The 19,585-nt window shown below is 41.9% G+C and overlaps 1 protein-coding gene across 1 annotated transcript; it reads left to right on the forward strand.

Moving 5' to 3' along the window:
* Positions 1–1,215: 1,215 nt before the first annotated feature.
* Positions 1,216–18,066, forward strand: LOC108667198 (mediator of RNA polymerase II transcription subunit 12; the record flags this gene model as incomplete). Its single annotated transcript, XM_018154192.2, has 21 exons — positions 1,216–1,317; positions 1,661–1,852; positions 2,089–2,251; positions 2,488–2,583; positions 3,421–3,522; positions 4,107–4,207; positions 4,406–4,770; positions 4,974–7,761; positions 7,863–7,975; positions 8,314–8,467; positions 8,658–9,179; positions 9,387–9,593; positions 9,804–9,997; positions 10,679–10,808; positions 11,619–11,774; positions 12,400–12,642; positions 13,216–13,404; positions 14,043–14,217; positions 15,398–15,601; positions 15,976–16,334; positions 16,612–18,066. Coding segments are annotated over 21 exons (7,029 nt in total), but the record flags the coding sequence as incomplete, so codon positions are not given.
* Positions 18,067–19,585: the final 1,519 nt, after the last annotated feature.

Consider the following 19,585-nt stretch of genomic DNA (forward strand, 5'->3'; position numbering starts at 1 on the left):
CCCGGGGCCATACTTTCAAAACTCGCCAAGTGAACGTAAGTACATATGCTCTATTTTCTTGCCTATGATTGGTGGATTTGGCTTGAAAGGCCATCAATGATTGGCTGATAAACTTACAATCTCTTAACTTTTTTTGAAAGTATGGGCCCAGTATTATAGGGTATTTAGTGATGGGCCTTGAGTGACAAGGCAAGCTAAATGCACTACTGTTTCTACTGAGTGGCAATGAATAGAGCACTGATGGTGGCAAGAATTTCATGGCTCAAGCGCTACAGATGCATCTTGGAATGTAGATATATATACTGGTACCTATATATATATAATATATATATAGGTATGTATTTCCTGCCTGACAACCAGTATTTGGTACTTTTTAGCTGGCAAAGCAGAATTTTTTTAGACTCTTACTTTTTGAGTCCTTTGAGTGAAAAATATCATGTGGTCTAACATTCTTGTTTATATATGTATATAGATACGTATTAAATAAAATTTTAAATTGGATCAGGGAGTTAAGAATGAACTTGTCTCTGAAAAATTTCTCATTAGCAACTATGTTAAGCACTGAACTGCATATTGAAATCCTTACCATATAGGTATATATATATATATATATATTTATATATATACTTTATTACACAGTCTAGTAGTATACTTTCTTGTTCTTCAATATTTTTACTTATAATTACAGTATCATCAGCATAAAAAAAAGCCTTCTAAACTTTTCACCACCCATGTACACACCAACATCCATTCTCTTTACCCTAGTAGCCATCTCTTCTGTGTAAAGATTGAAGTGAAGCAAAGCCTGGAGGCATAATTGTTGTATGCTCCTCTTGCTCCTAGCCCAGTCATAAACACTTATGGCTAAACAAATTAAAAAAAATCTTCATTTGTGCTAATCTTCCATAGATTTAGATGAATATGAAAGAATCAAAATTATATTTATTTCATTTTCTTTCATATTTTCATATGTGTTGCAATATTTTTCTATAGATTAAGCAAAGGGAGTTTGTTATTCATGACTTTGCCAATATCATGAACTTTGAACCAATGTCGACTTTGGCTCTAGTGCCGATGATGTGTCAAACTAGTTCCTGAATAAAATTGTAATCTCATTGTTTTATTAAAGTTATATTGAATGCAGTTATAAATGTGGAGAGCATTGTTGATAGCTTGAGCGACATTAATTTTTCTAATTTGCTTGCAATTTTCCAGGATGAGCTTGATGACTTGAGTGTGAAGCAAGGCTATACTCACAGACCTCAAATTCAAGACGAGTATGGCAGTGCACTCAACGTTACCTTGAATTCAGCAAAGGTAAGAATAACATCATCATATAATTTGTTGAGAACATTTTTCTTTTATTGTAAATTTTTATCAAGTGTGCCTGTACCAAATGTATTAAGATAAGGGTTCTAGCAAACTATCATTGAAATTTGTACATCTAGTTGTTCATTAGTTGCATGACAGGAAAATGTATAAAACGAGCTTAATTTTTTATGCTGCTGGGAATATTGATCTTGTTACGGGTAGTGGATTTCTAGCATCAAATTTTTTTCTCAAATTTACACCTGAAATAAGAGATGCAAAAGATGCAATGATATTTGCTTATCAATTGAGCTAAAAAGTGTAGTGCTTTTTACTCATTTACATTTTTCAGGTTGCTGAAAGTTTTAACAGCATTCTGGAGAAGAAGGCTGAGCTCAATCAGTTGCCAGACACTGGAAGGAAGAAGCAGCAGATCAACATCAAGGACAACTTCTGGCTGGTGACACCACGCTCCAAGTTTGCATTAGAGGCTTGGTTCACAGACTTGGCTGGCTCAAAGCCCTTGACATTTCTTGCTAAAAAGGTGGGAAAATATCCTCTGTAAATGGGACTCAGAAATTTGGGGCTTGTGATTAAGTACCTATACTATAATGTATTCATCTTGAGCAATAATTATTGTGAGTAATTTCTCCACATTTTCTGGATTCTTTAACTGTGATTTTGAAAATAAATGTTTTCCATCTTTGGTTATAAGACAATGAGATAGTTTAATCATGCATTAAATAATGCGTTTATTTGAAATATTCTGGTGTTTTGTAGGTGCCAATTTTTCCTAAGAGGGAAGAAATGCTACTCACGCTCTGCGAGTATGCAGTACCCACACAGCGTGCAATTTGGTTCATCAAAATGACATCTTTCTATCAAGAGACCAAGGCGCTTGAGATCAAAGCTAAGAAGAGACAACAGCTGGACTTGTCATTAGGTGAGCACTTATCATGTCCAAAATATTTTTCTCACTCCTAGATGAATTTTCTTTTCATAAACTAGTACTGTTGGAGTGCATTTTCCATACTCTGTTTATAGCTCATATTTTCTTTAGTCAATAATCAATATGCCTTACATTTTAATTCTGCCTTGCAAATAAATATGTATTTGGAAGCAAGAAGCATTTGAAGCTACATTATAAGGTTACTAACTTCAAGGACTATTTTTTCTCAGACATGACTGGGACTCTCACGAAATTTTTGAGGGAACAGCTCTGCAAAATCATGGAAGCCTATGGAGCCTCTCCAGCATTAGGGAGCACCACGCCAGGTGGTTACCCTTGCTGCATCGTTATTCATACTTCTGTCTTATGCTTTTAAAGATCTTCTTCCATACCAAGAGACTAAGATACATTCAATAAAAAAATAGATGTAGGTTCATCCTAAGACAGAAATTAAGGTTTGCATATTTCTTATAGTTGTGTTGATTTATTTATTTTTCAATTTATTTTGCTTTGCCAATCATCCAGACTAAATTCTTTTTTTTTTTGTTCAATCAGCTTCCACTTTCTGTACTAATATCTCTTCACACTCTCAGTTACAGCCTCAATTGCTCCTTCTGATAACCCCACCATTATTTAAATCCACCCCTCTCACTAACCCACATCTCATACATATAAACCATTACTCTCCCACCCTCGTGCTTTGAATCACCTTCAGCATTATTTATCTTTCTCAAGTGCCCAACATTCCTACGTTCCACAGTTTACTTCACGACCCTATTACAGGTAACATACTCATTTTTTGCATTTACACCAGTTCACCAGTCCTCTGCACCAAAAACCATATCCCATCTCTGGTCCATTTTACATACATTCATATTTCATGATTACTTTTACTGACATGAGTAGGTAGGGATAAGAGGTAAGGATAGGCACAGTAGCAAGATTAGTAAGCAAAAATTTAGAAGGACATGATCTCAATAATTTTTCTATACTCCATCTAAGGAACTGCAGTTAAAGCATTTTACAATAAATTCAAATTATTAAAAATTCTTGCATCACTATTCACTTCATACAAAATGTAATGTTTTCTGTCCCAAATGAATCCAAAATGTAATGTTTTCTATCTCAAATGAATAAATGTTATTAACTGTGTAAATGTACAGGAAGCTCAACCCCAGGTTCCAATACCAACCCTCCAGGCTCCACACCCCCGGGGTCCACTACGCCCTCGTCCTCTCAGCCTCCTCACTCATCCCCTCACCAAGGTAAATATTTGTTTATATGCATTTATTTATATGCATCTTTAGTCTGGTTCAAGTTCACCAAGAATTGCAAGGCAAGAAAAATGACAAGGCCAGCTAATTTACAAAGCGTTTTTTTTGCTCATTAAGTATTTTCCAGCAAGGTATGTTTTGCACTTCTTGCACAGCCAATGTATAAGATGAGAGTGCGGCGCTCGCAACATTACTCCATTTTTTCATTGGTAGAAATTTCAACAATTGCGTTAGAAAATCTTTGTAGCATTGAATTGATCTCCGCTAGCATATTCAGATTCTCTGCACATGCTGAGCCAGCTTATAAACGCCATCAACTTTTTGAGCACTCATTGGCTTTCTAGAATGAATCTGTTAAGTTTCATGTGTCATTGATGTTCTGCATGTGTAATGGGTGATTCCTTTGGCAATCTTAAGAAGATCTGTATTTCTTATATATATCAAATCATACTCAATTTGTTAATGCTCTAATTAAATTTTTATTGTTCTAATTAAATTCTCATTTTTAGTGAATGATATATTTTTGTGAATGTTCAAATAAAAGTGAAATGTTTCAGTATATTTAAATACCCTAGGCATTGGCAGCAGTGGAAGCAGCAACCCATCTTGTGCTCAGCTCAGCCATAATCTGCGCAATTGGAACTACATTGTACAGATAGCTCATTTCATGTATCAGGTGCGTCTCATTATCTTAAGTTACTTGCAGAAATTTCCTTCTGTTAGATCGTTAATTATTTATAATTACTGTTCAACTGATCTTTGTATTTGCTGTTTAAACTATTTTTGTTGGTAAACCATGTTGTCTATAAGCCTGAGTTTAATGTAACCTATATGAGAATGTTTACTGTATGATAAAAGGTTTTTGTTGCGGCAGGACAACCTGTTGGACCGACAGGAGTACTTGGAGTGGGTGGTTGAGAGCATCACGCGGTACCGCACCACTGAGCAGGACAGCGTGCTTAGAGTGGTCTTACCTTTAGGATTACAATATCTCGACGAGATAACTCAGTCTGAGTATTTGTCTAGGAAACTCTCATACTTTGCCGCTACTAAATTACAACTCATGTGCCAAGAAAATGGCTATAACCCTGTATCTGGGGCTGCAAACTCCACGCCTCCTGCAAGCGACGCTGCGGGCGTCAGTGTCACGGCAGCCATCAGTGCCCCGCCACAGCCTGGTGCCATCAGCGGCTCTGCTGCCACCAACACAGGCAGCCTCATCCACGCTCCTGCCACTCCGTAAGTAGAGCGTGTATTCTGTTCAAAGGCGAATAAAATATTTTATAGCTCGGCAGTTATTTGCTCGGCATGATCTTCTAAAATTATAGGAAAAGTTTGTGAAACCTGCAATAGTTTCCTTTTCGTCAAAAAATTTTGATACAATAAATTCTCTGACCTGACATTTCTAGTGTGTTAATTAGACCGCTGCATATATTTTGCAGGGGAAAAATCACGTCGACTCAGGCAAATCCAGGCATCAATTCGGCGCTGGCAGCAACATTCCAGGAGCTACTTTCATGCCACCAGCACCGCCCTATCATCCTCGCCCTGTGTGCGTTCGTCCAAGCCGTGTGCCTCGACTGCCCCACGGCGTTTGTCTGGAACTACGCAGGAGACCGGCGCAACTGGTGGCTCTCTGGGTCACCACTTGACCACTTGCCCTGTGCGCCGTCTCAACTGCCAATGCCTCCGCGCTTAAACAATCCCGCCGTCAGGAATGAGCTCAGGCAAATGGAAGAGCACTTGAAGCAACGCACTCGAGCTGCAGAGAACCGTTGGTCTATGGACAAATATGGCAGGAATATAACTGGCTTCACGATACACAGAGTCTTGTTGGCTTTGGATGCTTTGGACCGACACGCTTTTGACAGAGTAGAAGCCCTCAGTTCTCTCGACACACTCTATACTAAAATTTTTACCCTCAGCAAAGATAGCCAGAATGAATCTAATGGGGCTGTTGCCGTAGGAAACTCGTCGAGCGGCTTGGGCAGTGGGTCTGGTGGCTCAGGTGGTGGTGGAGGATGCACGTTGCTGTACCGTAACCACACACATGCGACCGTCAACACGGGCAAGCTGAAAGGTGGCACGTGGCCGGAGTGCGGGGACGGCTGGGAGGACGCCGTCGTGACCACCATCTGCGAGTGGGCGGTGACCATGGAACGTTGTGGCGAGCACAGGGCCGTCGTCGCCGCTCGTCTCATTGAGAAGCGCCAGACGTTCTTGCTCTCGCAAGCTGAGTCTAGTAGTGGCGGGGAGTCAGCCTCTTCTTCCTCGTACTATCCTTTCCAAAATCTACTACTCAAGTTTCTGGACGTCCAGGCGCCTGTGTACAGCGACTGCAAAGGTTCAAATCGGTCTCGGGAGTTTGGCAATCTTGTGTTATTGTTTTCTGAGCTCATCCGACACGACGTATTCAGTCACGACGGCTACATGTGCACACTTATTTCACGTGGCGATCTCGCTGACCCACCGGCGCTGCTGAACCCTCCTGCCCTCTCTTCTACTTATCCAGACGCTGCTGAAGAGAAAAGAGATACAATGGATGACGACCTCGATAAAATACTACAGAATATCACTACAAAAGATGAAGATGGTGGTCACGATATTTCTCCTCATCACGATTTGTCAGGGGGATCGGCTATGATGGAGGACGGTCTCAACAGCGGCAGTGCTAGCCGAGCAAGAAGCCTTGCAGCGGACGGCGACTCACTCCGTAAATCACCTCCCCGGCATCTTATTTACGCTCAACACTTCCCACTGCCTTCAGATGACTCGTACGCGCACGAGACTAACCAGCGGTATGTCCTGCTCTATGGAGTTGGCAAGGCTCGGGATGAAGCTAGACATGCTGTTAAAAAACTTACTAAAGAAATACAGAAATTGTTCAGTAAGAAGTTCAGCATTGATATAGCTGAAGGAGGCAAGGTAAAGAAATCGAGTCGTGGAGAATTCAGTTTCGAAAGTCTCCTTAGTCGCTTTACAATGCTGTCCTACTTCGACCAGCACTGCATCACCAGCAATGTGGCGACCCAGGTGCTGGAGATGCTGTGTGGCTGTGGCGCAGGTAACAGCAATTACTTGCCGCTCCTAGACCACGTTGCTTTCCTCATGGACCTCATGGAGACGGGACTGAACATACATGGTTTGCTGCAGTTGTGCGTACAAATCATCAAAGAAATTGTCGAAATTGAGGCGGTGCTTACAGAACGCGCCTGCTTGAGCGGTACTTATTGTCCTCAGTTGACTTTACTCGTCATGGGCGTTTTGCGTAAGTACAGCAAATGGCTTCTCGTGTCACAGGATCAAACTTTACTAGTTTTTGAGAGACTTTTGCGTCTCGTCAAACATGTCCCAAATCCCAGTGAATGCACTTCTGCAGAACGCATTGTCTTCTCTTATCTCCATACTCTTTACAATTCTTGTTGCTTCATAAAAGCTAAACACAGCGAAAGCTTTGCTCCTCTCTTAACCCGCATCCGCCTGGCGATGAACTGCTCTCACGCATCTGATAGCAAACACAGGTACAACCCTCACATCATGGAGGACTACATCAGCAACCCGAAGCTGCGAGTGGACATTGCACTAGTGAAGCAGCAGCTTGCAGAGCCTGCTAACCGCTATAGCTTTGCCTGCAGTGCGATCATGGCTGCAGTAAAAGCTACATCCAACACACGGCTCAATGACATTGCTATTATGTGTGCTGAAATGACTGCCTGTTGTACTGCTCTCAACTCGGAGTGGCTTGGCATACTCAATGTTCTGTGTTCGTCAGTGAGCAGTGCTAACATTGCGAGTGGTGCCGTAGGTGTTGGTGGTGGAAACTCTCCATACAGTGACGTAGTGGCCGAGGTCGACTTAAGAAACCCACGAACTGCCGCAGCCGCGCATGCTTCTCTGTCTGTGTTCACTGCCGTTCTCATAGCCAGGGACTGCTTTAGTTTCGAGGAACTACTCGACCGAGTTGTCGTTCACTCCCTTAAAGCAGCCTGGAACAACGGGAAAGGAAATCCTGAAGTGGAGCCAGGTGCCCGACTGTCCTGTCACTTGCTGCTCAGAATATTCCAGAGTATTGACTCGTCTCAGCCTGCACAGTATTGCCCCGGTAGTCCGAGCAGCGGCAGTGGAGGCCCTGGCACTATTCAAAGAAACGTACGTCTGAGCTGCGACAGACACCTCCTAGTTGCGGCTCATCTCACCTTCAGAATGGAGCCTGTGCTGGCGTTTCTAAAGGTGAACAACTCTTAGACGACACATATTTGGCTTCTATTTGAATCAATTTACCTGTTAAACTAGCTGTGCTGACTCTGATTTTGTATGTTTTGTTTATGCAGGCCATGTTGATAGTGAGCGACGCGATGAGCGGGCTGAGCAAGAACAGCAGCAGTAGCATCTCCGATATTCTGGGCACTTCTTATTCGGCAGCATCCGAACCTGTGCCCGCCGGGTGAGTGCACTTCCTTCCAATTAATAGAGTTAATTATTCGCGAACAAATTGTTGGTGTTGCGTTAAGCATTCTTTGTTATGGTATAATAATTCGCTTTTGTGACATGAAACTCGCGTGCTTCATTTAAGTGCACATGAGATGAATCGATGACCAATAACAATAATATAAGTCAACTATCCTAATTGAAACTCTTTTCTTCTGTCGCTGGACATCCACGGCTCAATTGCCTAGAATTTGAATGTAAACAAAATCAAAATCTGAGATGAATATTTTAATACTAAACAGTTATTTATGAAGTGTTAATACTGTGAGTTATTTAGAACACAATACACGCCAGGTGCAGTGTTGAGAAAGCCCCGCTCTCCGACTTCGCTCGGTACGCACTACACCAAATCTGTAGCCAGGATTGGGTTCGTGAGATTTGTCTCAAGTGTCCTGAAAAATTGTGCAACAGTGACAACCTCCTCGATAACATCCTCACTCCATCGCAGGTATATAACGTCATTAGGACTGCTCTCTATTATTATATTTGATCTAAAATTTAAGTTTAATGAAAATTTCAAGTTTTTACCATTTTACACTTGCGATATGTTACAATTATTTTGTTAAAGCACTTCGTTACCTTACGTAATGAAATATGATGTTAGAAATTTAATGATGTTTCAAACCACCGATCTTCAGGCACAACGAGTTCTGCATCACATCTGCCACCCAGACTCACCAAACCACAACACCAGCTCCACTGACCAGGCTACCGTCATCACCAGCATTCTGAGCGACCTCGACGAGTGGCGGCTCAGGATATCTTGGCTGGACCTGCACCTCATGTACGAACAGCTGCGCTCCACGCCCCCCGAGCTAAACCAATGGCTCGATAACGTTTCTCACGTCGCCCTCCAGATGTTCTGTCAGGATGTCCCGCCAACCACCATGAAGCAGTTCAGTGCGTGCAAAGCGAGGCGACGAAAGCTGAGTTCTTTGAGCCTCGTAGCTCCACTCATCTCGCGGCTCCCTCGCATGGTGCAGAGCCGCGTTCTCAAGGCATGTGGTGAAGTGCTCAACTCCGTCAATTTCGCTGCGTACAGCAGTCATAATGTGCCTGTTATACCTCAGCCTGGCAGTCTGCCTGGTGTTGGCAGTGGCGTTGGCAGTTCCAGTAGCTCCCTTTCTGGTCTCGGCGGACAAGGAAGTTCCCAGTCCCATGTAAGCTCGTCCGTCTGGCTCAATTTTGCTGAAATTTAACGTTAACTTCATTATTTTTAATTTGATATATTACATAAGACGCTCATAATTACGCCTGAAATTGCATTTTAATTTGTTGAACCTACCGTGATCTACAGAGTTCTCAAGTATTACTAGTTTCGATACGAAGTGGTATAGTATTGATATCGCGCTTGCATCTTTATTCAGAACTCTGGAGGCGTTGGGAACGGGTGCGCGGGAGGTGTTGGCGGTGGCAGCGGCGGCGGCAGACATGCACAAATTCCTGTACAAAACCAGCGGCCATTCCTGCGTCTGATGCTCATGTGCCTCGAGGCTGCACAGGACGACACGCTCAGCGACCTTCTGGAGAACCTGCGCATGCAGCTCATGCAGCCCGTCGTAATCTATAGAGAAGTGAGACTTGTTCCCATTTCACGCAGTTATACCAAACAAAATATCTTCCATGTAAATTTGTTCTTGCCATTATTGGTTATGTAGTAGGACGTTTCCAAACTAAAAGAGGGGAGTTACTACTGTTTTAGCGTTTTCATCAGGATTTTGTGCTGTTGATGTTGTTTGTGAACAGTGTCATGGTTTTTCTCAACGTGATGCTCTGCCAATCAGCTGGGCCGAAACCGCTGCGAAGTAGATCCTCAGAAGCGACGCCTCATGCTGGAGGCTTTGCGTCTGCGCTTTGGTCTCATTGGTGGCTTGTTTGACGTGATCCTGGCGTGCTGCTCTAACGTCATCATCACAGAGTGGGCCATTCAACTGGTGCAGCTTGTGGTCGCCGGGGTCATAGACCTCACCAACAACAGGTTTGTGCTTGGTTCCTTCATGGCTTAACTCTTTTTAGCGCATTTTCTCATTTATGGAAAAAATGCACTATTGTGCTCGCCATGTCCGTCCGTCCGTCCATGACCTCAAGTTTTCGTCGACGAGAAAATGCGCTCTCTGTCACTCACTGCAGTGAGTACTGAGTTATATTTTTTCTATCTCTGCTGAATTTTAACCATCAATAATAACTGAACATATTAACAACAAAGCTATGCTGAGTAATGCCTGTACATAAACAAGATCCTATTTGCTACTTTTCTTGATCTTTGCTGAATTTTAACCAGCAATGATGACTAATCAAACATATTTACAACAGAGCTATGCTGAGTAATGTATGTACATAAACAATATCCTATTTGGGTATCGGTTTTCTTTCCTCTAAATATGGCTAGTGTCGCCATGCTTTTTTTTCAGGTCTTAAGTCCTTCATTCGCCCTACTGTAGCATTAATAGATATGCCTCTTTAAACACAACAGTTATTAAAGATATTTGAATTATTATTAGCATTATTTTTATTATCATAACTATTGTGATTCTATATTTTGTTGGAAGTTAAACACAACAGTTATTAAAGATATTAAGATTATTATTATCATTGTTATTATTATTATTGTTATTATTATTATTATCATAACTATTGTTATTGTATATTTTTTTGACAGTGAGCTGTTCACGACGGTGTTGGACATGCTGGCAGCGCTGATCCACGCAACGCTCGTGTCAGACCCTGGCACCGACACGAGAGAGGAGAACAAGCGCCAGTACTACAACCTCGTCAAGAAAATTAAAAAGGTTACTTCTTGATGCACTCAGCAAAACCAAACCCAAACAAAAATCGTAAACATTTAATTGTTAGAAATCATTAATCATAAATAATTTGACCAAACTGCCACAAAAATCCAGGATAAGATTTGCTTTTATGGATGATGCGCAAATATCACCACATACTACATTAAACTTATAAGCTATTCATTTTATTTCATTTGCGTGGTCTGAGTCGGTATTAAACAGATTCTGGTTCATCAATATTACTTTGTCTACAAACATTATTTTTTAACGTCTGCAATTTGATTGAAAAAACTAATTAAATAATGGCAAAGCCAATTCATACTTTGCTTCTACATGGCGTCATGCTTCAGCCCATATACTCTCAATTTGTAATTTATTTTCTATTCATTAGTAACGATTTTTATTTTTGCCTTATCAGCCACATACACGGCACGAAACAATATCCATTTACATCGTGAATCATGTATTTTACGATGTAATAAATAATCCACATACATGGCACGAAATAATATCCATTTACATCAGTGGTTTCCAAAGTGGGCGATATCGCCCTCCTGGGGGTGGTGGAAAGATCTGTGGGGGCCTCTGGAAAGATCTGTGTTTAACCTTTCTCTTTCAAAATAGCAGCATACTATATATCAAGAAAGAGGCTTTTGTTTTTACATGTGTCTGGCAGCGGGGGAGGCGCTAGAGATTCATTGGGGAGCCAAGGGGGCACCAGCCTGAAAAAGTTTGGGAACCACTGCTTTAAATCGTGAAGCATATATATTAAGATATAGGTAATAAATAAACCTGAAGTATGGGATTTCGCAGGAGGTGGGCGAGTTGAACAACGTGTCGATGAGGCTGGTGCGGCAGCTCATTCCCATTCCCAAGGCACAGATGGAAGTGGTGGTCATGGAACCCTGGGGCTCCATCACTGACAACAAAGGCAACCGCCACCAGGACTTCGATAAGGATAAGAAACACGTAATTATTTATATATTGGTTTTTCCTATCTGATTTGATTAGTACAAAATATATCTTAATATGATCCTATTAAGATTTCATTAATATAAAGCTTTAATCGTGCGTTATTGTTCTTGCTGCATGTGGGGTTCCATATTTTCTCTACAGCCAACAAACTTACCTTTGGACGATCAAATATTTCAAAGAGAAGAATGATCAAGTCCGGAATAATAACGTTTGTAATATTTACTATCAATGGTGCTGATTGTGGCGATGCTCCCACTCTGAGATTTAATAGCCATTTGGTATAAATTCCGATCCACGTTTACCATGAAAAATCCTCACACCAACGTTAACTATCGTCAGTTTTGAAAATATCCTGTCAAATGACAAGATTTAGATCTTCTATGAACAAGTCACGAAAAGTTCAAGATTCGGCGACAGGCCACATCAGGCCTACTCTTTAGCGCCGACATCACTATGTTATGTTATGTTAACCAAATGACAGCCTGCATAAAATTGGGACGTGAATACTAATTTGGTCGAACTAAGCTTATTGAAAAAGAACTCTTGACGACGACCGAGCGTCCAGCAAAACAAATGTTTGTCAGAGCACCAACGTCTCACCTTCATATTATTTTCTTAGGGAGTGCAGGGAGCGGACAAGCAGAAGCTGAACCCATGGGATCTGCTGGAGGGTCACCGTAGCCCGGCTCCGCTGAGCTGGGCCTGGCTGGCGGCGACACGCCTCACTCGCAAGACACTCAAGTACCACGACACGCACCAGCTGCTGCGCTTCCACACGCACACGCAGCAGAAGCCTTTCTCTTACTTCCTGGAGCCGCCTCCTCTGCCGCCGGAGGACTTGGAGCCCGTGCCTGAGAAGCAGGTCAGTCGTTGTCTTGCCTGCAGAAGCAGGACAGTGTTTCAGAAGAGTTCCCTGGTAAATATTCAATTTTTGGGTATTTTACACCACGAGAACCAATGCACATGATAAATTGGCTGCACAGGAAAAAAAATGAAGCCAAATAAAAGATGTCAAACATTAAGGCACGAATGTTGAAGATTCTATTTATTATTTAGATCCCTTTGCTTCTGCATCTATCTTTAACGTATAAATGTGTGGCACAACAATAGCTGGACTATCAAACCAATCTTTGCTCCAGACATTTCAGTTTTAATTACTAGTCATCGAATCTTAGTTCCGCAAAAGCCTGTGGCCGATTTTATTTTACATGGTTTGACTGTCCAAGTCCTCGCACTTAGTCCTAGACTCCTGGTGAAACTATTTTCGTTTAGATGTTTTGTCTTAATATTAACATCGTATGTGTGTTAGTTTAGTAGAGCCTTTCTTTTGTACAGGTGATCATGCCTCAACTGCCAGGCCTGCTGAAGGCGTTCTGTCTTAGGATTAACATCGTACCTATGTGTGTTATTTAAGTCGCAACCTTGTTTTGTGCAGGTAATCTTGTCTCAACTGCCAGGCCTGCTGAAGGAGGAAGTGAAGGCTCCTGACACGCCCACGTCTGATCACAGTCCTCGCCCTAACACCAAGCAAGGTCGTGGCGGTGTTGGCGCTGCCGGCAAGAACTCCAGCAGCAGGAAGAGGAAACCACGAGCTCCTCCCGCGATGCCTGCCATGAACCAAGTCGTGCGTAACTTTCTAAGCAGCAACTTTTGATATCCCAAGTCGTGCATAGCTTTCTAAGCAGCAACTTTTTATATCCCAAGTCGTGCGTAACTTTTTAAGCAGCAACTTTTGATATCCCAAGTTGTGCGTAACTTTTTAAGCAGCAACTTTTGATATCCCAAGTCGTGCGTAACTTTTTAAGCAGCAACTTTTGATATCCCAAGTCGTGCGTAACTTTCTAAGCAGCAACTTTTGATATCCCAAGTCGTGCGTAACTTTCTAAGCAGCAACTTTTGATATCCCAAGTCGTGCATAACTCTCTAAGCAGCAACTTTCGATATCCCATCACTTATTAGCTCTCAAATTTTATATCTTGCATCCCTACGATGTTGCAGCAGAATTCAAGTGCTAGCATAACAAAGAGTTTATTTGTATACTTGTGCTTATGGTGCTCCTTGAAGACCTTTTCTTACTGAGAAATGATATGGTTGCATATAATATAACCCGAGCACTGTTGAAAGTTTCCACAATAGTTATCTCTGATCCGCAAGTATGCAATTCTTCTATCTTCAGTATTTTGTTTCATTTATTTGTGTGGTAACAGTCATATGATTGCATCATCATGCGTGCTCCGTCTCAAATTAGTGTTTTTCTTGCAGGCTGCCATGCCGATGAACTTCCAGCAGGCAAATTACGGGAATGTGGGCGGTGGGCCGGTGGGCGGAGGCATGTCGCAAGTGTCGCAGTGGACTGGCAACTACGCCCAGCCTCAGCCCCAGCAACCTCAGCCTCCTCAGCAGCAGCCCCAACCTTACTACCAGCAGCTCCCCCCAGGTCAGACTTAGCTTCAGTTGTGCATACCTATCAAATCTCATATTTTTGTGTTCACTGTTAGTGTGATATTTGTTGGAATTAGTTTAGTTATGTGTCTCACGGTTATCATTTGATCTCTCGCTGCCGAGGCATGAGTGCAGAAGTTAGTACTTGATAGCTGAATTTAGCTTGTTTTATACACGAGTCGTTAATGGCCAGAAAATTCGTTGATCTAAATTTTCAGATGATTGCTTGATCAAAATGCAGGTTTAATGAAGTAATTTTAATTTATTAAAGACCTCTCGTATGTGACAACATTCATTTTCAAGATATAGGAAGCAATGAATACTGAAATTTTGGTGGAAATAAGTACATGATGCATGTAAATGAGACGGCAAGAAAATTAGGAACCGTGAAAATAACTCCGAAACAATCTCAAAGCTTAGAAAATCCTGTAGTTATGAGATGGAGAGCTGGAGTCCAATGCGTAGAGATGAGGGCCGCAGTTATCGTCGTTCGGATGATGAACGTTCGGATTACCACTGCAAGATGGCGATACTGTTGGGTTCCTCCAGCACAGTGCCAGTGACAGTCTCGTCGAATTTGACATTGTTAAGTGTGCCCCGAGTCTATTGAATTCATCACGAATTTTGAGATTAACTTACTCGATTGTAATGCTTTAAGACCTGGTCTGGTTGCGAGCTTTTCTCAGGTGGCCGGATAAATGGCTGCTCAATGTCGTATTAGGTACTCCAACTACTCCTATGTAGTCCAAATAATGAAGTATTCCACAACACCGCCACTTAACCTACGCAGTGCACAACGCACGCTCCAACTAATAACCCGCATCAAACAACTACCCCAATCCACAAGGTAACGGAGCGTTATAACCGATGTTCAAGCTAACCTACTCACATATGAGAGACCATCCTCTGAAGACCACGAAGCATTACTGGAAGCAGCACAGATACCGCAGATACGAGTAGTTTCTGTAAACCTTAACGGGACGCCCACGTGGCGAATCCACATAGATTTCTTCTGCCTCGATCAGAACTATCCTCAAAAACGAACTATCCTCTTATTTTATGGCAACTGATTTTTTTACCGTTTACTCTAGCTTACAGTATTACAGACATGATTTCTTAGTCTTAAGTAATTACTATTGCCATCACTCGTGTTGAGTTTGTGATGTCCCTGACAGGTGGAGGCTCGCGGTATCCTGTCTACTCTCAGAACCGCAACGCCATCCGCCAGGCTCTGCTGGAGCGTCAGCATAACGGCATGTCGGGCGCCATGGTGGGCGCTGGGCAGAACCCTCAGCAGCAGCAGCCTCCACCTTTCGCCACCATGGGGGCCATGATGAACCCCCACCAAAGTGGTCCAATGATCAGGCAACAATTGAGAGGTACAAACCAATGGAACATTTTGCTATGAGCAATATTTTGCGATCATGTCTCTTTGACTTGCATATTTATCTGGCTAATATTTATGTCACGGTGTAAATGGAATATATAATCAGCCTTTTTGTAAACTCTCAGTATCCTCAATGAATTTATATGATGATAGTGTATTTCAGTTAGAAGAAGATATTGCTAGGCGAAATTCATACCCCTGTATCACTTAATATTAAGAACTAGATCCCTCTGGAATTCATTTGTACGTTAAGAACTTGTACAATATTTTGAGTACATCGATTCTCTTATTCATGTAACAAACGAGCATTCTGCGTGCTCGTTTATTTCTTCATTGCTTTATTTCTATGTTCTTGTGTCTGGATAGGAGCAATAGCGGCCAGGCCTCAGCCAGGAGGCTTGTATCCTAACAACCCAGCGGCCGCGGCAGCCATGCAGGGAGCTTTGGTGGCGCGCCAGAACATGCCAGGCCAGCCTGGTGGGATGTACAACCCAGGTGCTGGAGGTCCTGGTGGCCAGGGAGTGAACAGCTCGCCTGCTGCTGCCATGGCTGCTCAGTACGGCGGATATCAACAAGGCGGGCCAATGATGAACAGTGCCGGGGCTGCAGGCGCCTCGATGATGAGCCACAGCTACCAGCAAGGCGGGTATCAAGGACCCGGCATGATGGGCATGAGGACTCCTCAGCAGCCTGGGTACATGAGCCAGAGGCCGCAGTACATGCAGGTACTTACTGTGTGAAGAAAACCAAATAAAATGCTCACTGTTATTCTCCATTAAACTCATTTCATGCTTTCATGTATTATTTAATGATGATTTATAATTCTATAATATTTGTGTTAATTTTACTGCGAAATGTTGGTTATTCTATGTGACTTTAAATTGATACAATCAAACCAACATGTTCACTGGATATGTCGTGTGAATAGTTTGTGAGTTTGCTCGTTACTTGGAAATTAGTATATGAGTTAAAGATTTTTATAACTTGTGTTCTGTTGCCCAGACGACCTCAGGAGCTGGCACCATGGGCATGATGAGTGGAGGTCAGGCCTACGCCAGACCCGGCATGTCCGGCATGGCGGGAGGTGGCGGTGGCGGTGGCATGTCGGGAGGCACCTTAGGTCCAGGAGGGGCCATGGTAGGAGGTGGCGGTGGCATGGGTGGAGGTGGTGGTGGCATGGGTGCAGGTGGTGGAATGGGTGGAGGTGCTGGAGGCCCTGACGGCAGTATGATGCACCATCGCATGATGTTGGGGGCCGTCACCACCACGAGCAATGCCAACCAGCAGTCGCAGCTGCTCTCTCATATGCAGCGACCCATGCAGCAACCACAGCAGCAACAGCAACAACCTGTGGTACAACAACAGCAGCAACAACAGGCACCTGTCTCGGCGAACGCCCAACAGCAGCAAAGTCAACAAACGCAGCGACAGACCATGATGGGCCAAGGGAGAGGGTACCCTCAACCTCCGTACTAAATCTCCAAGAAAATTATTATGACACTTCAGTTTAAGTGGCGAAATTTCGCGCCACTGTGTCGTTTATGTTGCTCTAGTTGTAACTATATTTCTGCATATTATATGCATTGTTTAAATGTTGTTTTTTCGACACTGGGTCTGAAGAAGATTATGAAAATCTATCACTATTACTGTGATAAGTAGAGGGAACAATTCAAGCATCTCTTAGTTTAAACACATTTCCTATTTTCCTGATAACAATTAATGATATCGCCTAGCTTTTCCTGAAAAGGCTTTTTCCTCGTGAAAAGCTGAGCATTCCATCGTGGAATTTTATACCAAGTGATTGCTGAAGCTGATACTCTATGTCTATGTCATCCACGTACTCTGAATCACGAATAATGAACTTATAATTGTTTGATAAAATTTGTCCATGCGCTACATTTTTATATTAGGTTTAGTTGACTGAAATTTTTCCTGAAATGTAAGACTAACGAATTCGCCCATGAGCTAATATTTGCTTTATTACTATTGAAATGAGTTCCTCGTAGCTAAATGAACTGGTGGCCCCTTGGTTGCTATTTGCTGTATTTAATCGTCAAATTTGCAATTAAATTTTAGTAATGAATAGTCCATTTAATTCGTGTCGACTTATTTCCATGGGACTATCCTTGTCACTGTCGAGAACCACCTCTTCATGTATGATTTTCCTAACCAATATTTATTTGTACATGGTACGGTATTTATAAGTTAATTAAGTTAATAATTCATACCTTAATATTTATTGATTTACTTTACGGCAAATGCCAAGGTGTTGTTTGCCTTTCACAAGATATTTGGCTGGTTGATGGTGGGAAGGCGGATCATTTGTTCCCAAATTTCTCTTGATGATATAGTGAAAATCTACGGAGATTTTATTCTTGACTGGAATATACAGATAATAGCGGTTTCAGCGTCCATTAGGCCGCAGGCCTTTCGCTGATTCTTAACATTGCAGAACACTCACAGCATTTTGCGGTCTCGAACTCGCAACTCACTGCTCCAATTCTCCTTTGCTTTACCGCCCCGGCCTCCTTGCCGATTCTGACCAGAAACTGGCGCACAGAGCTGGGATCGAACCCGCACCTCTCTGCTCCGATCCCTGATACTCTGAACTTAAACCACTGGGCCACCCTGCCTCTTAGTGCCACCTTAGTCTTAGATAAGGTATTGGTAGTTATCAAAATTGACGGAATGAGTTTAGTTGTGCAAAAATATGTGAGAAGTCACGTCGGCAGTATCATATTTAATTTTTTACACAAAACTTGACTTTATCCCGTCGTGTTGTACTTGATTCGCTCAAGTCATTGAAGTGTTTGTTAATTTTTGGCTCACATATCACAAGCTTTCAAGATTTTTGTGATAGTTTTTTGTTAAATTTAATGAAATTCTAATTTTAATGACGAATATATCACAGTTATATGCACTAGTGCCAGTCGACAGCTCAGGCCCGCGATTAATTATTTTAGATTTTATTTTATTTGCAGCTCATATGTCAATTTTTACAGTGATGGATAAATTTTAATTTAATTTTTTATTTAATTTTTTTACTCCTACTCTCTTCTATCTTTAGTGGGGATGAATTTACGATGTCAAATTGTTATAATTTTTCCAATACATTAGGCCTCCTCATGTCGAAAATCATAACTCATATTGATGTTGAGTACGTTTAATGGCTGACTGCAATTACTGATCCTATGTTTTATAGTGTTCCATGAACTTCTTCATGGATGTACATATCTGTAGAAATATTATTATGATTTTTATTATAGTTGTATGTTTATTAAATGTCTTATCTTATTTCCTATCTATATTTAGAGGAACATCTTCGGAGGGACTTTAATACTTTTGTCAACTAGTAATAATTTCAAGAAAATTTGCTGCGTTTTTGACACAATAACCTAGTAAACCACTATTGCTTTTCGTGGCAGTTCTCCATTGTTATTGTTATTAACCTCATAGTTTTGTTCCTTTGCAACGTTGAAGCAACCGATAACTCTCCTCGGCACAGCTTGCTTCTGTAGAAATTTCATTTTAGCTGTTAGATTAGCACCATTCTTTCAAAGAAAAATCTAGTTTTCTTCAACAATGACGGTTATCAGTTCGTTAGCCTACTCATGAATAAAATTGTGGAGACGTTTTTTAAACTCCATCGTGAATCTTTCAGTTGCATCAACAAATCTTTGATTGACTGTCAACCCGACAGATTTGTTATCAATTGGCACCCGGCTTTGGTGTGAGCGAAGAGGATTTCGATATTGTCAAAATAGGACTAGCTTATCTATAACAAATGATTGAAACAAGTCAGGTGCCGAGTTAAGTTTTATGATTTTGCCAACAAGTTCCTTGGAATTACGTCCAATATCAAAGACTACTTGGTTCAAATATCAGTATCGTTTAAATGTAGCATGATTTTCTCGTTCATAAATCGAGTTAGTGTTCATTACGCCGATCTCTAATGGAACCAATATTCTTATCTCAG

The sequence above is a fragment of the Hyalella azteca genome, unplaced genomic scaffold, assembly GCF_000764305.2.
Source record: "Hyalella azteca isolate HAZT.00-mixed unplaced genomic scaffold, Hazt_2.0.2 contig13629, whole genome shotgun sequence".
Classification (NCBI taxonomy): Eukaryota; Metazoa; Arthropoda; class Malacostraca; order Amphipoda; family Hyalellidae; genus Hyalella; species Hyalella azteca.